The sequence below is a fragment of the Gossypium arboreum genome, chromosome 8, assembly GCF_025698485.1.
Source record: "Gossypium arboreum isolate Shixiya-1 chromosome 8, ASM2569848v2, whole genome shotgun sequence".
Taxonomy (NCBI): Eukaryota; Viridiplantae; Streptophyta; class Magnoliopsida; order Malvales; family Malvaceae; genus Gossypium; species Gossypium arboreum.
In genome coordinates this window covers 129,426,345-129,440,951 of record NC_069077.1, presented here as the reverse complement: position 1 = coordinate 129,440,951, position 14,607 = coordinate 129,426,345, and the positions used below count along the sequence as shown (strand labels likewise).

Genomic DNA, 14,607 nt, shown 5'->3' with positions numbered 1-14,607 from the left:
TAATCCTTAATATATAGGATTAATAGATAATGAAGAGGCTGAAGTAATTAGTTTGCACATGAATATTTTATATATAGAAAATAGGTGAGAAGTCCTTAGAATTAGGATTAGGAAAATATGTTATTACCACTAGTTAATATTTTATTTGAGTACACATCTAATTCATTACAAGGTTGCTTGAGATTTAAATGAATGAGTCATAAAGAAATAGAAAAGCTTTTCGTCTCTATGGTCCATGCTTATAAAAGGCTGTGCAAACTTGAAACAATTCAACCAGGAAAACGAGTTCCAAAGTCGATGAGAGAAAAGGAGATGGTCAATCTTCGCTTCCTTTATTCACTTCTTGTATTTCAGCTTCTACTTTTAATGGTAAATGTCAATCTCTTGCCTAAACATTGAGTTACTACTGCAAATAAAAGTACTTTGCTAGTAACATTTTTTTTCTAAACTTTAATCTCTTTCTATCTTCTGCAGTATGACCAATGCAATGCTGTGAAGGATTTGAAAGAAACACATTCCGCCGCTAGCTTTTATGAAGATTGTGATCAAGCAGAGGAAAAGAGTAATTCTTCTCCATCGCCGTCTTACATTAAACGCCTTGAAAGCAAGTACAAACCTGGTTACATAATGGATGAAGAAGACGACAAGAGTTCTTCCTTGTCTTCTTACATTTTACGCCTTCAGAGCAAATACAAACCAGGTTATGTAGTGGATGGAGCAGAGGAAAAGAGTTCTTCCTCGTCTTCTTACATTTCACGTCTTGAAAGCAAATACAAGCCGGGTTATGTAGTGGATGAAGTAGAGGAAAAGAATTCTTCTCCCTCATCGCATATTGCACGCCTTGAGAGCAAATACAAACCCGGTTATGTAGTGGATGGAGTAGAGAAAAAGAGTTCTTCCTCATCTTCTTACATTTCACGTCTTGAAAGCAAATACAAGTCGGGTTATGTAGTGGATGAAGTAGAGGAAAAGAATTCTTCTCCCTCATCTCGTATTGCACTCCTTGAGAGAAAATACAAAGCCGGTTATGTAGTGGATGGAGCAGAGGAAAAGAGTTCTTCCTCATCTTCTTATATTTCACGTCTTGAAAGCAAATACAAGCCAAGTTACGTAGTGGATGAAGTAGAGGAAAAGAATTCTTCTCCCTCATCTCGTATTGCACGCCTTGAGAGCAAGTACAAACCCAGTTATGTAGTGGATGGAGCAGAGGAAAAGAGTTCTTCCTTATCTTCTTACATTTCACGTCTTGAAAGCAAATACAAGCCAGGTTACGTAGTGGATGAAGTAGAGGAAAAGAATTCTTCTCCCTCATCTCGTATTGCACGCCTTGAGAGCAAGTACAAGCCAAGCTATAGAGTGGATGGAGCAGAGGAAAAGAGTTCTTCCTCATCTTCTTACATTTTACGTCTTGAAAGCAAATACAAGCCGGGTTATGGAGTGGATGAGGTAAAGGAAGAGAATTCTTCTCTCTCATCTCGTATTGCACGCCTTAAGAGCAAGCACAAGCCGGGTTATGGAGTGGATGGAGTAGAGGAAAAGAGTTCTTCCTCATCTTCTTACATTTCACATCTTGAAAGCAAATACAAGCCGGGTTATGGAGTGGATGAAGTAGAGGAAGAGAATTCTTCTCCCTCATCTCGTATTGCACGCATTGAGAGCAAGTACAAGCCGGGTTATGGAGTGGATGGAGCAGAGGAAAAGAGTTCTTCCTCATCTTCTTACATTTCGCGTCTTGAAAGCAAATACAAGCCGGGTTATGGAGTGGATGAAGTAGAGGAAAAGAATTCTTCTCCCTCATCTCATATTGCACGCCTTGAGAGCAAGTACAAGCGGGGTTATGGAGTGGATAGAGCAGAGGAAAAGAGTTCTTCCTCATCTTCTTACATTTCACGTCTTGAAAGCAAATACAAGCCGAGTTATGGAGTGGATGAAGTAGAGGAAAAGAATTCTTCTCCCTCATCTCGCATTGCAAGCCTTGAGAGCAAGTACAAGCCGGGTTATGGAGTGGATGGAGCAGAGGAAAAGAGTTCTTCCTCATCTTCTTACATTTCACGTCTTGAAAGCAAATACAAGCCGAGTTATGGAGTGGATGAAGTAGAGGAAAAGAATTCTTCTCCCTCATCTCGTATTGCAAGCCTTGAGAGCAAGTACAAGCCGGGTTATGGAGTGGATGGAGCAGAGGAAAAGAGTTCTTCCTCATCTTCTTACATTTCACGTCTTGAAAGCAAATACAAGCCGGGTTATGGAGTGGATGAAGTAGAGGAAAAGAATTCTTCTCCCTCATCTCGTATTGCACGCCTTGAAAGCAAATATAAGCTGGGTTATGGAGTTGACAAAGATGAGTATATGCAATCTCCGTCTAGGATTGATCATCATAACTTGGAAAAAAACAGAGATGATGACATAGGAAGTGAAGATGTAGGTGTCTTCACCATAGATGATGTACATGCTTTCAACGTAGGGAGGAAATTGAGCACTTTCTTTTCCATCAGGAACAACTCTCTTTATCCTGGTTTCTTACCTAAAGAATTAGCCGATTCCATCCCATTTTCATCATCAGAAATTCAAAAAATTCTCCAGTTCTTTTCTATTCCTGCAGCCTCACAGAAAGCCAAAGTCGTTAAAGATACAATTAGGAAATGTGAACTCGAACCAGTCAAAGGGGAGACCAAAATCTGTGCCACCTCTTTGGAATCCATGCTTGAATTTGTGAGAAATGCTTTGGGGCCCGATGTTGATTTTGAGTTAATAAGCACTAGCCACCCTACGATGACTACACCAATATTGCAGAGTTACACAATTACAGAACCTCCTCGAGAGATCAAATCTCCAAAGAAAGTGGCATGTCATCCCCTCCCATACCTTTACACGATCTACATGTGCCATTATGATACCTATGAGACCAATATTTTTAAAGTTGCACTCGTTGGTGACAATGGCGATAAAGTGGATGCTCTCATTGTTTGCCATATAGATACCTCAGCTTGGAGCCCTAAACATGTTGCGTTTAGCTTGCTCGGTACTAAGCCTGGTATCCCTGTTTGCCATACTTTTACTGAAGGTCATGATGTTTGGATTCAGGCCTCCACTATTGCAGCCATTTAAGACGTAGCTTTACCTTGTTTAATGGTGTTTGGATTCAGGCCTCCACTATTGTAGCCATTTAAGACGTAGCTTTTGCCATCACATTCACAACTCAAATCACCATTGTGTCTCTCTAGTATATAATAAATGTTTCCAATGTAATAAATTGAAGGATGTGAGGCTTTTTCTGCTTTTAAGTTTCAAGTGACTCAATCACCATTGTGTCTGTAGTAGATAATAACTGTTTCCAATGTAAGAAATTGAAGGATGTGAAGCTAGAAGCTTTTTCAAGTGACTCAAATAGCTTATGTTATGCCTTTTTCTTTTTGGGTTCAAAAAATTAAATTACAACATCTCATATTCATTAAAGAAAGAAAAATATACAAAAATTCATATACTTGTTTTGATTTATATTTGATAAATGCTTAATATAGAAATCCATCCATAATAAATTATTCTTTCATTCTTAAAAAAAAAACACATAAAACCATAATATTTACATATTTTACACGAGATTTATTATTAGACCTCTCCTTCATTCTTAACATTTATGTTTGTAGTGCATATGAAACTCATTCAATTAAAGTTCACCAAAGTTATCATTTTTAAGTTTAAAATATCAGTTGACTTATAATGTATTTTTAGATGAGACCCAAACATCTCTATGTTGAGTTATCTTTATATAATTCAAAGATATTTTTTTACTTCACAATATCTTTTGAAATCTGTTATTTTGAGTTTGGGGCTCAAATTATGATTATTTTGTGAAGATTGTATAAGTAGAAAATTGTGAATGTAATTAATACTAAAATTGTGAGTTTTAGACTTTAAATCATGTCGAGTTTAATTTTAAAGCTTAATTTTGATTATGTATAAACTCGATGATGTATTTATGAACTCTTATATTTTTGGATTTATTTATTACAAATGTCGAGCATTTTAGGTAGTTTACTTACAAAATAATATTATAACAAGGTGAATTGTTTGGAGAAAAAGGAGGTTGTTTCCTTAATTTTCAAGTAGATAGGTCTCTATTTATCAAGATGTATAAAAATAAAGCCTACTTAAAAATATAAAATTAGTCCATAACAATAAGTAAGGTTGTATTCACAAAACCAATGATAATTTTATTTCTTTAATCAACAAATAAAATAAAAATAAGAGGGTCTAGAAATAAAATTAAAAAAATGTAAAAAGATCATAAAATAGAGAAAAAATCAATGTGAAGAAGTTGTAGATACAGGTAAAATTTGTGGTTGATTCATAGGGTTTTGAGTGAGAGCATATGACTATATTAAAGGCCTTTTCTTTAATGAAGAGTAGTAAAGAGATGGGGGAGATTAGAGAGTAAATGAATAGGATGGGAGAAGAAATATTTCATATTATTCAATTATTAAGGTTTTATTACATTGCATCCTTAAATATAATCTTCTAATATAATTTTGTAGTAATTTTATATTCATCTAAATCATTTTTATCTAAGGGTAAAATTATTATTTTAATCCATTTTATTATTCCTTAAATTATAATATTATTACTCAACCAATGATATAATACCTATTTCCTTTCTATTCTATTTCCAGGGCTAAAGCATCTTTAAAGCTTCTTTTCTATATTTAATTGCGCCATTAACCGTTAAAATTTCAATTCAATCAATTACGCCTTTTGAGTGTTAATGGTCAGGAATTAAAGAGTAACAACTGCCCTTTTTGGATTATTTTATGTTAAACAGCAGTAGAAATTTGCTAATAAAAAATACCATATTTACAGTAGTATATTAATTAAAAAGAAAAATAATTAGTAGATGTCAACGATGGAAATTTGCATTTAACAAAGTGCATGGGAAGGTCAAAATATACAAAAACCTCAATGGCATTAAGCTACTCTATAGAATACTATTCGCCTATACTGTACATAGCTATAAGAATTACGGTACGCATCCTTAAAGCTCGTCTGCCATGGCATCTATCATCCAGGCTCCACATGTTAAATCTTCCATAACTCGCATCATTAAAATTTCTATACTACGCATACAAATATCTAACACCTTAATTAGTAACTGCCATTCAAAAACGACACCTGATCTCAACAGGATATAGCCAAAGGAAGGAGCGTGGTTTAGACAAAACTATCACCTCAATTTCGCGTGTGATTCATTCCTCACATATGCATGGTTAAGAGCCACTCCAGAATTAGAATGAGTTAAGATCCAGAATAGCGGTCAACTCAATATGATGTGCTCAGGAGATTTGGCATTCAGCTGAGCCATATTAGAAACTATATTACCGTTTCAGATATCCAACACTGTTGCGGTTGATGTTTCTCTGATCATGCATGTTAGTCATGGCAAACCTCAGAACCAGCTGAGACAACCTCTGCAGGCTTGCACATGCGCTGCTGCACATTTTCTCTTTTGGAAGTATCATTGCAAACCTCGTAAGTAATGAAATTTACATCGATTGTAGATGACACTTCTCCAGAAGCTTCCATCTTGACTCCCTGTCTGGAAGGGCCACTTTTACTGTCGTTGGATGCAACATCGTCATGACCATTTGCAGCATGTTGACCACCTTGGCTAGTTGATGGAGAAGTTTGGTTGGTCGCATCTTTGCCAATAGCATGGCAAATTTTTGCTTCCTCAGACTGAAAGATCGACTTAACAAAGTAAAAAATTTTTGCTTCTTCAGACTGAACGACTGTCTTAACAAAATCAGAAACACATTCTACCATCTCTAATTTAGAATTTCCATGATGCTTGATGTCATTTACATCCTCAGACATCTGAACTGTACCATCAAAGCCATTGGTAAGAACATCCTTACCAGCATCCTTTGACGCTTGTACAGGAACTGCCACTTCATTTTCAGCATGCCCGATATTATCAGAGTGTTTGACAGAAGCAGCATGCTCAGAATCAAGGTTCTGTTTAACAATGCCGTCATCAGCTTTCTCCTCCGAATATATATTTTGAGAGTCAAATTCCAGATTGCTTTCTTCAGGTGCTGGAATGCAAGAGGAAGAAACAGCAGCAGATTCTGGAAGATTGACAGTCTCAGCCATTATATCGAAAGTATATTTTAAGGTACCATCGGAAAGTGGTGTTGTAGACTCAATAGCAGCAGGTTCATCAGTTCTATCATCTATTTCAGGTTCAGGGTCCTCAGCAGAAACATTCAAATCGAACACAACTGGACACCTCTCTACAGATTTATCGGACGCCTTGCCCATAATCTGCTCCTCCACAACATGTGTCAGCAGTGGTTTCTCTAACATATCTACCCCTGGAAAGACCAGTATATTCATGTTCCTCATCTTCGGCTTGCTTGCAGTTTCTAGTGGTTGGAAACCAAAGACAGAAGTCCATGTTTCCCTGAGTTCTGGGACTGCAGGTATGACCAATTTCTGAACATTCAGGGATCTGAGGGCCTGAACTCAGGGAACAAGGAAAAAGAAAATAAAAGACAAAATTAGGGTGAATTACATTAATTAAAATCAAAATAGCCTAATTTGATATCACTCTATTACTCTTTTCAGGCTTACCTACAGATCTTTGAATAAACACTGGTTACCTATGAATTATCCTGTGTCACTAGATTGAGGAAAAAATTGATTTCTGGTTTTCTCTTTTGGAAAAATAATCTAATTCGTAAGTATTTTCCAGAAAAACTGTGGCAGGAAGTGCCATGATCTCATACGTATAAAATAAACTTGTAAATGTCCAAATTTTAAATAAGTAATATAATACTTCAGCAATATAATAGAGAAATGCAAATCTAAAAATAAAACAAAGGGATCACTGATTCAGACATACAGATTCAATTGCGCAAAGAAGCCGGCGACACATCCCTTGACGCCTATAAGCATACCGGGTGCCAATGAAAGGCATCTCAGCTAACTGGTTTCCATGGATCCTATTAGTCCAATAAGTAAATAATAGTAATCATTAGGATTTAAGCAATCAAGTGCAACAGTTTGGCGAGCGGGCAAGTTTATCTTTTATGATCAACAACCCTATGGCAAACAATACAACACGGAAACCAGAAACAAGAGTATTACCTGATGGAAGCTGCAGAGATGACCTCATCCCCCCTTTCTAGAATTGCAGTGTAAAAACCACTGTAGTTTAGCCTAGTGAAGTTTGACCTGAGAACAAAAGGAGATTGATTAACAATTCTCTTGAAACAAGAATGTCTTGGTTTTATTAAATTTCAAAAGCACAGCAGCAATAATTCTGCAGAAAAATCATATATCACCTCACCATAAATATAGGCATTAGGTTGTCTTTCAGATATTTTGATACATGCCAATCTGTTAAATGTCAGCCTTTAATAATTTTTCTAGGTTCGATGCCAACATTTCATATAGTTATAAACTCTTATGATGTATAAATGTCACACTAAGCCAATATATATATTGACTGTTCTGATGTTTTTATCAACAAATTTGGAGCCATTGGCTTCATTCAATTTAGAATTCCCTAAATCTGCAGACCTAGGGCAAGGTAACATTGCACAAGGTTCTGCTAGAAACTTCTAAAGCAGTAACGTGACTCTTTATCAACAACACATGCTTCTTCAGACCTATCAGTCAAAATAGGGACTATTGAAGAAAGTTCTGGCCACTTCTTCATTGCCAAACCCCAAAAGGGATTACAAAAACAAAGTACATAAGAGCAACAGCCAAAAATTCATGCCATACTTTTCACATCGCAGTTAGAAGGAAAAGGCAACTTTTCTTGAAGAATGTAATTTATTTACTATAAAATGATATCTCTTGAAGTAAAATTAGAGCAGTTTAGGTGCACATACCAAAAATTATAGACAATATTATGAATCAGATTGATCCCACTTCTGTGGTCAACAAGAGGCAAAAAGCACTCATCCATCACAGATAATGCAACAGCTAGCTTTGAATTTGATTCAACCTTTTGATATGCTTCATTAAGACAAACGTCTGAAGTGATATCAAAGCGCTGAACAAGAGCCCATGAGAAGCCTTCTTGCAGTTCATGTTTAACCCCAACTAGCATCTGAAGTCTCTCAAACAACTGGAAAAACAAGAACTTCAACATCCACTTCCAAACACGCACACACACACAAACAAAGCAAAGATTTCCCACTTGTTTCTAAAGGGTGCAGTGCTATGGAATGTCATGCATTTAAAGTAAGATCATAACATGCGTGCATGTGAGTAGCTCGCAATGAGAGTTAAAGATTAGTTGAATGCACAGAACAAGAGCATAGGGCTACCTTCCCATTCTTGCTAAACGTAGTGCACAAGATGGAATCAACTTAGAGGTTGCGTTCCAATAACTGAAACACCTCTTAATTCAAAAAAAGAAAATAGAGAAATAAAAAGAAGGAACACCTCTAGTAGATAGAGTTAGGCTCCTGGTTAAGAAATAGAGAAAACAGCCCTTAAATTTGATAAAGCAAGAACCACAATCATTTCATACAAGCATATATCACTTATCTGACAGCAAAAAATAGCAATTAAAACTATATATAAAAATCTAGCAAGTCACTACAATTCCCCACAGCACAATTATATCAATTGTTAACTAAAATTATACCTCTTTGCATCTCTTCCCACAAAAGAAAGCACTACTTGAATCATCATCAAAAGCATTCATTGGCTGAATACATGGTTCATGATCTACAAAAAGAAGAAACAAAATGTCCTCCTGAAATGAATGACATATAATAGCAAGAACAAAAACAGTTACACCAAATTAAAAAATAAAAAAAGGTCAAGGGGAATCAAAATCAACACATACAAACAACTTGGAACTTAACAAATGCATACATTTTTCTTCACATGAATGGCATGTTAGAATTGTAGAACTCGTATCCTCAGTTTTGCCCCTTAGATATGTATTTCCAACCATCCCACAATATTTGCATGTACAGTACACACAATTCCAGTTACCTGAAGGAAATGCCTGTGGCAAAGAAAAGAAAATCAGAAAAAAGAGTAGATTAAGCACGATCAGGATTTCAATTTTCATTGACACTAAAATCTATACTTCTTCCCGTAACTCCAAAAAGGAAAATACATTGAAATAGAATTCTCAGAGGTTTCTGGCTACTTTTCACAAAAAATAATCTGAAACGATAAAGTAACTTCACAGAAACTCCTTTTTCCCAAAGCCTTCAACAAATAATTCTAAGCATAAGTAATATATAATCTAGCTTGTTGCTCTATGTTTCATTAACTCTTTGCTCTACATTAGCAAGACCCATATAAAAGCAGGGAAAACAAAAGAATGAACTCAAAGATATTTACAGCCAGACCGCAAGCTGTAAATGAAAGAATAACACAAGAGTGTAGCAGAGTTTATCTCAATGGATAAGGTCTTAACATAAATATACAGAAATTGCCATCCTTACTCACCCAATCCCATTAATCAAATGGATTTCAGGGTCTGCTAACTTCCATGACAATGTAAAACAAAATTATTAAGCCTTTTCCTTTTCTTTCATTTGCTCTAGAACTGAAAACTGATGCAGAGAAATCAAAAGTTGGGAGAGGGAGCAAGGTCAGGGTAGGAAAATCTAATGAAAGTTAGATCCCATATGCATGTAATAAAGACATATGCCAACAAGTACTTACTTCTATATCTAAGCAACTTTGATGGAATGTTGATGGGCAACCATCACAACAGATCAAGTCACCACCATCCCCACAGATACCACAGGTATCATCATTTGGGTCTTCACCACCAAAATCCACAAAATGGAAGCCCCTACATTCAGACTGCTGCTGTTTGTTCCATGCATCTAATAAGCATTGCAAGAGGGGAACTCCTGTTTCTAAACATATATTCAGAAAAGGTTGATGGATTTTGCCCCCTGCATGAGTTTCAAAATCGGCAATGGTGAAGACATCACTACAACAGTTGCATTGGATGCCATCCCTAGTTATCCTACCAGCCTTACTCTCACGAGTTCGTGTTCTTCTTTGAACCAAATATTCCACCTTCCCATTCTGTGGAACAGTGCCCAAATCAATCATCCAAGAAAGCAGAGTTCGCTTTCCATCATATAGAACATAGCCATTATTATCGGATTCAGCTCCATCCATTGAGTTACGGACCAACAAAGCATACCGCTTTCTCTTTTGTGTCTGCTGTAGCTTACGCTTCCTGCTTGAGACTTGTGTACCCCTTTGTAATGTACCATCAGAGTTTTCCTCTTCATGAAGTGGAAGCTTCTCTTTGAGCACCTTCTGTTTTTTCTTTTTCTTTTTCTCAATGTCCTTCCATTTCCTTTTTTGATTATTCATTTTATTTTGAACTTGTCCATCATCCACTTTATCATCATCTTCCCCTTTTGGCATCTTTTTTCTGACCCTTCTCTTTAGAACTACTCTTTTTAGGATGCTAAGTTCTTCTTCAGGAATGGGAGTAAATATGAAATCATTTGGACCAACTTTAGAGTCACAACCGCCATTCTCATAATAGCTTTTAAGCACCCTGTAGGCCAAGGTGACTGACCAGTGAGTCTTTCCTTCAGGATTAACATACACTGCATCATTGTACTCTTTCTTAATCCTAGGCCTGTAATCAATTTTCCAACCAGCTGCTTTCAGCAGATTCACTATTCTATCTCTCAGAGCTTGTTTTGCTTCTGACCTTCTCCGTACCCCTTCAGCCCTTGCTTTCTTTACAACCTTAGGTCTTACCATAAGGGAAGCCTTGCCTTCATTCTTTTCCATATCATCAAATATATCCCTATTAGCAGATAGAAACCTCTTAAGATTTGAATCTTTTGCAATCAGTTTCTTCTCTGACAATGAAGTACTAGCAGAAATGTTAAACTTTAACCTCCCTCTCAACGTCTTTCTGCATCTTCTTAGCCCACCCAACTTTTTTCTCCCATCTATAAGCCTACTCTTCAAACCCTTACCACCAGCCTGCAGCTTGGGTGGTCTTCCACGCTTACAGATCATGCCTTCCTTTACCTTGCTACTACATTGATCACTCCTATCACTGCCCTTCATTTTAGGTGGTCTCCCACGCTTACAATTGACCTCCTTCCTTAACTCACAATCAAAGTGATTGCCCTCTCCCATTTCCACATCAACAGGTTTCATCTCAAAGCCATCATTGACATTCATCCTGGGTGGTACATCATGCTTGTGGTTTGTTTCCTTCCTTGTCTCAACAGAGTAACTCTCTCTTGCTTTAATCTCATCTGCTTCCCTGTTAACCCCCTCGTTCTTCTGCCCCTTCATTGGTCTGCCACGCCTAAGTTTATGATTTGGCTTCTTAACGCGACCACCATCAAGCTGATTACTCTCACCTGCTTTCACATTAATTCCTTTCTTCTCAAATCCACTATTCTCTGGTACCTTCCTTGGTCTTCCACACTTACGCTTTGCCTGCCTACTTACATCCCCATCAACATGATCACTTTCCACTGCTTTTATTGTAAATCCTTTCTTTACAGACCCACCATTGCCTAGTACCTTAGGTGGTCTGCCACGCTTGCACTTGAGCTCCTTCCTCACTTTACCATCTGGGTAATCATTCTCTTGTACTTGCAGCTCAGGTGTCTTCTTCTCAGACCCATTCTTCACCAGAAACTTGGGTGGTCTCCCACGCTTGCATTTTCCCATCTTACCCACCTTACTCTGCACATCCTTCACTTCACTATGAGACTGATCATTCCCCATATCCAGCAACTTGGGCGGTCTCCCACGCTTACGTTTTCCCATCTTACCCACCTTACTCTGCACATCCTTCACTTTACCATGAGACTGATCATTCCCCTTATCCAGCAACTTGGGCGGTCTCCCACGCTTACGTTTTCCTATCTTTCCCACCTTACTCTGCACATCCTTCACTTCACTATGAGACTGATCATTCCCCTTATCCAGCAACTTGGGCGGTCTCCCACGCTTACGTTTTCCCATCTTACCCACCTTACTCTGCACATCCTTCACTTCACTATGAGACTGATCATTCCCCTTATCCACCAACTTGGGCGGTCTCCCACGCTTACGCTTTCCCATCTTACCCAGCTTTCCCATCTTACCCACCTTTCTCTGCACATCATTCACTTCAGTATGAGACTGATCATTCCCCTCCTTAACCACCTCAGTTGTTTTCATTGCAGAACTACTGTCATCCTCAGTTTTATCAACCTTGTCACCTTCAATCACTCTCTGATTCTTGACTGCAGACCTCGACCGTAAAACCCTGCCAGAAAACTGCACTTCACCTTTTAAGCCTTCCTCCTTGGAATTTTTCTTCACACTGTCTTCTTTATCATCGTCATTATCCTCCACCAATCCCTCTTTTTTCTCAAATTCAACCTCTTTCAAAGAACACACTAACGGCTCTTCGTTTAAATCAAGAACCATTAGCTTCAGATCATCCCCTTTATTTTCCACAATGTCTTGCCTTGGCAAAACCTCACTTTTATCAGGTTTAAACTGCAAACAGCTAGATTCGAAGCCCCCTCCCATCTCCTACAGAACCCTAAATTCAAACAGGTTGCTCTTTTTTTTTTCTTCGCTCACAAAATCCCCTCACTGGATTGCATATCAACACAAAACAGTAAACAAGTCACATTGGGTTTCACTTTGACAACAGAAAATTTGACTGCCCAAACTACACAACAGGATCTAGCAAAAACTCTAAAAATCAGAACCCTGAAAATTCAAAAACCAGGAGAAATCAATAAAAATAATTATTATTAAAAAAAAACGTGCCAGAGTGTCGTGTCAGAACCGGCAGAGATCATGAACCTTACCCCAATGCAGCAGATTGAACGGAATCTTACCGACCTATGGCGTCGTACAATACTATAGAGAGATAAAGGCGAAGGTCATTCTAATGGCGTTTCAAATCTTTTGGGAATTATTTGTTGGGGTTTTAGAGAAAGAGAGAATTGGGTTTTTTGGATTCAAGGTCTCTAGACTGGGCCTCTGCTTTACTACGGCTTATTGGTGGTTTGGTTGTATGCACCAAACCACAATGTTGGAAGTTGGATGGGTAAAATTGTCTTTTCCAATTGTATCTCCATTTTTATTTTCCCTCCATATTTGCGCACATTTTCTACTTCTTCCTAAATTGAAAATCAAAACTTGCTTTATCCAAATATTAAATTTTAATAAATCCAAAAATTCTTTCCTTCTTTAACCGAGAATTCTAATAACAGACCTTCAAAACCAGATTTTGAAAGAAAACTAACCGTTAGATCTTAGTTACTGTTATCTGAACCATTAAAATTTAATCACTGTTAATAAAAATAAAAAACCCTACAATTGAAAACTACTTGTTAATTGAGTTTTAACTCAATACAAAAAATAAAAATTCGAATGTTCTTAGGGTTTCAAATCCTTTTGAATATATTGGTCAATCTTTGGTTTTAGTCCCTTTAGTTTGTTAAAATTGTAGATTTTATTAAACATAATTTGGTTACTCTATTTTTATAATATCATTAATTAATTAAAATGATTTTACAATTAATTATTTGACTTTAAAGTATTGACTTAATTTTTTTAAATGGTGACATTATAAAATAAAAAAAATCAAATATGTCAAATTAACTAAATTTTGAAATTGAACCTACTAAAGGAATTAAAAGCAAAATTTAACCAAGATATTCAAAATCTAAATTCCTTGTCTTTTTCCGTTTCTTCCGTCCCTACATTGTCTCGTTTTTTTTAAAGTGAAAATGAAAACATTCATAATCCTTTCCAAAAAAAAAAAAAAAAAAAAAGAAAGGAATGTTTCATAATCCCAATCCAGCTGTCTAGCAGGTCGGGATTACAAGTTTTTTTTATAAATAAGTCTTATGGAATCTGTACCCTTTATATAAAAGCATTTAATTGAATTTATGTCTTAAATATTAATTCATTTTAATAATAATTAAAATATTTTAACCTTTTCTAAGTATGGGTTGAAAAATCTTCTAATAATTAGATTTAGTATAGGTTTGGATGCACGGTGAGTTACGGTAAGTTTAGCTTACTTTTTATCTCACATTACAATATCGCTACAGTATTTAATCTCATTGTCACCGTTGTTTTTACACTAATCCCAAACTCACTCTTAGTATAGTTGCTTGCAGTTGCACAATCGTGACATGTTTAAGTAATTATTGTAATTTGTGAATCCCACCAAATGTAATTGGAACACCCCAATTACACTTTCCAAATCATAGAGGAGGATGAGGATTGGAGTAACTACATAGATAATTACACCCAAATCCATTTTTAAAAATTATTTTATATAAATTATAAAAATTATTTATAAATATGAACATGTACGAGTGTTTTGGATGATTGTAGCCAAAAATTCTTATATTATAAATCCTAAAAATTATATTATAAATTTTTATCATACTAATAATTTGTTATAGTAATTGATATTTTTAAAAATTATAAATTATGTAACTGTAATTATAATTTGTATTACTAAACATGACATGGAGAATTACGATATAATTACACTCATTAGTCAAACACGTTTAAAGAATTATAATTCTTTGTAACTACAATAGAGTGTAATTA

General features: G+C 36.2%; 2 protein-coding genes across 2 annotated transcripts; one reads left to right on the top strand and one right to left on the bottom strand.

Moving 5' to 3' along the window:
* The first annotated feature begins 200 nt into the window (after nt 1–200).
* On the top strand, nt 201–3,385 carry LOC108468181 (BURP domain-containing protein 17-like). The gene is made up of 2 exons (XM_017769061.2): nt 201–369; nt 475–3,385. The coding sequence occupies exons 1-2, from the start codon at nt 229–231 to the stop codon at nt 3,103–3,105; spliced, it is 2,772 nt and encodes a 923-aa protein (XP_017624550.2). The 5' UTR covers nt 201–228; the 3' UTR covers nt 3,106–3,385.
* Nucleotides 3,386–4,881: 1,496 nt separating this feature from the next.
* LOC108469662 (uncharacterized) lies at nt 4,882–13,157 on the bottom strand. Its single transcript, XM_017770637.2, has 8 exons — nt 12,843–13,157; nt 9,697–12,741; nt 8,890–9,025; nt 8,657–8,739; nt 7,893–8,131; nt 7,141–7,227; nt 6,896–6,995; nt 4,882–6,510 (listed from the first exon to the last, which is right to left on the bottom strand). The coding sequence occupies exons 2-8, from the start codon at nt 12,553–12,555 to the stop codon at nt 5,422–5,424; spliced, it is 4,593 nt and encodes a 1,530-aa protein (XP_017626126.1). The 5' UTR covers nt 12,556–12,741; nt 12,843–13,157; the 3' UTR covers nt 4,882–5,421.
* Nucleotides 13,158–14,607: the final 1,450 nt, after the last annotated feature.